The 2,605-nt window shown below is 37.3% G+C and overlaps 1 protein-coding gene across 1 annotated transcript; it reads left to right on the forward strand.

Moving 5' to 3' along the window:
- Positions 1 to 1,165: 1,165 nt before the first annotated feature.
- Positions 1,166 to 2,329, forward strand: LOC113238557 (piggyBac transposable element-derived protein 4-like). Its single transcript, XM_026475380.1, has one exon. The coding sequence runs from the start codon at positions 1,166 to 1,168 to the stop codon at positions 2,327 to 2,329; it is 1,164 nt and encodes a 387-aa protein (XP_026331165.1).
- Positions 2,330 to 2,605: the final 276 nt, after the last annotated feature.

Consider the following 2,605-nt stretch of genomic DNA (forward strand, 5'->3'; position numbering starts at 1 on the left):
ACAATAATAATTCCTTCCAATCATACGTCAGTCTGTTTCTTTATTTATTTCCATGCTCCAAGCTGTGCACCTTAGACTATGGAAATGGAAACTAAAGGACATGTTACGTTGACATATATAAATCAGACGTTATATGTATATGATGCATTTCGACGTCGAAAACATAAACATATTATTGTCTTTGTTTAACTATTACGTGCCGTCTTAAGCCAAAAGAGATAGCATTACATTGGTCTGTGTCAAACACGGGAATCGAAAATTCGTAACGTCATTTTAAATGCCAACCGTGGCCATTTCAAGTACATGAGGTACATGATACCGTTGTCAAAGGGAAGTACATCAAATGTCAAAACAAATGTTTTTCCAAATGTATTATTGAATTATTCACATGTATTATAATTAAATTGGACAAAAATATTGACAGTGAGAATAATTAGGTATTAATAAAAATGCGACGCTGCAGCATTAAAGGATGCGGCTTTAGAAAAACTGCAAATCAATCGAATGTTACATTGCACAGGCATGTGTTATTTTTTTGTCTATAAATCACACAATAGCCCGAATATTTTATGTAATTAGACTTATTTAAGTAGTTTATTTATAAATCTTGCCAAATTTTGCTTTTGTTACTTTAGATTGCCTGTTTGTTTGTATATTTTGATGATTGTTGTTAACGAATATTTTGAGATAGTGTTGATCTAAGCATACATATTATCGATATTCTGTTATTAAAACAATTCACTATGAGGTTTTTATTGTTTTATTATTATTATTTCAAGTTTTCCTACAAATGAAAAAAGGAAGAAAGAATGGTTGGAAATCATAGGACTGCCGAATATAAACGTTGGATCAAAGACCATCTTCATTTGTTCGCTTCATTTTGAAGAGTCAAATTTTAACAGAACTTTAACCCTAGAAACCTAACCTTCGTCGAATCGACGAGTACGCGACAGAAATATTGCTTTCTCTTTTCGGCGCACGCGGCGATCGCGTATTGGCCGCGTGTTAACTTAGTGCCCGCCGAACTCTTCCGAGAGGTAGCCGCGTCCGACGTGTAAGTATAATATTTTTCGAAATATTACGAAAATAGTCGTCATTTCGACGAATAGTTAGGGTCTGTGTAAGTTTCTTTACAGTTAGCTTTTTTTTAACTTGCAGTTTTATCATGTCGTCGAGACAATTATTGAGTGATGAAAGTATTGCACGCCTATTGTTGGAGGAAGAAGAGAATAACAGTCCTTCGGAAAACTTATCAGATAGCGAAACGGAAGATAATGTGGAAGTGGATGATGTCGAAAGTGATTATCAGCCAGTAAGATCTGACTCCTCCAGTTCCAGTGACGAAGACATCCAGGTACCTCTTTCTCAAGCTGAAGAAGATAATGGATTAGTACAGAATACACCCTCAATTCCATCACAACAATCATCTTGTATTTTGACCTTTTCCCAAAGCTCTTTGCGCAGTCGGGCGCGTCATGTTTGGGCGACCACCAAAGGACGGACTTCTGGCAGAACCGCTGCCATAAATATTGTACATGTCGCTAGAGGACCAGCTCGCGAATTGAAGGCTATAGTGGATCCACTAGAGCTATTTGAACATTTTATGACTGACCGGATGCTTGAAGAAATCGTGAAGTGGACAAATGCGGAAATTCGTATAAAGAAACAAAATTATGAGAAATATACATCAACGCAAAATGATACGAGCAAAGAAGAGATCAGAGCTCTTTTAGGTGTGATGGTATTAACCGCGGCTCTGAAAGATAATCATCTCACCCTTGATGAATTGTTCAACACTGAATATTCTGGTACGAGGTATTTAGCCTGCATGAGCAAGGAGAGGTGCGATTTCCTTCTGAGATGTTTACGCTTTGATGACAAAGCATTTCGACTACAACTGCTGAAAGAAGATCCTTTTACACCAATAAGGAATATATGGGAAATGCTAATGACACAATGCAGACAAAATTACGTTCCTGGGACAAATGTTACGGTTGATGAGCAACTGTTGGCATTCCGCGGAAGGTGTAAATTCCGTATGTATATCCCTAATAAACCGGCCAAATACGGAATTAAGTTGGAGATGATGTGTGACAGTGGCACAAGATATATGATCAACAGTATACCATATCTAGGTAAAAGTACTAATACCGGTGGTTTACCTTTGGGAGAGTATTTCGTGAAGGAACTCACTCACAGTATACACGGCTCGAACAGAAACGTTACCATGGATAACTGGTTTACTTCAGTACCTCTGGCGAAAAAACTACTTCAGCAGCCTCATAAATTGACACTTGTGGGCACATTGCGGGCTAATAATAGGGGTTAAAGTATGAAATTGCCGATTTGTACTGAAAATCTAAATTGTTTATTTTTTAAATTTTTAACAAATTTATTTAATCAAAATAGTTGCCATTATTATCTATACATTGCTGCCATCTAATGGGAAGGTTATTAATGCCTTTGCGATAGAACTCCGACGATCTAGACTGCACAAACTGTGTGAAAGCATTTTGTACTGCCTCCTGGGAAGAAAACTTCTTGTCACGTAGATAATTGTCCAAATCACGAAAAAAATGGTAGTCCGTTGGAGCAAGGTCTGGTG

Source organism: Hyposmocoma kahamanoa, unplaced genomic scaffold (assembly GCF_003589595.1).
Source record: "Hyposmocoma kahamanoa isolate Upper Pololo Valley unplaced genomic scaffold, ASM358959v1 96863, whole genome shotgun sequence".
Lineage (NCBI taxonomy): Eukaryota > Metazoa > Arthropoda > Insecta > Lepidoptera > Cosmopterigidae > Hyposmocoma > Hyposmocoma kahamanoa.

Excerpts from the sequence above, each read along its gene's own strand:
- LOC113238557 (XM_026475380.1), top strand. The coding sequence starts at position 1,166 with ATGTCGTCGAGACAATTATTGAGTGATGAAAGTATTGCACGCCTATTG.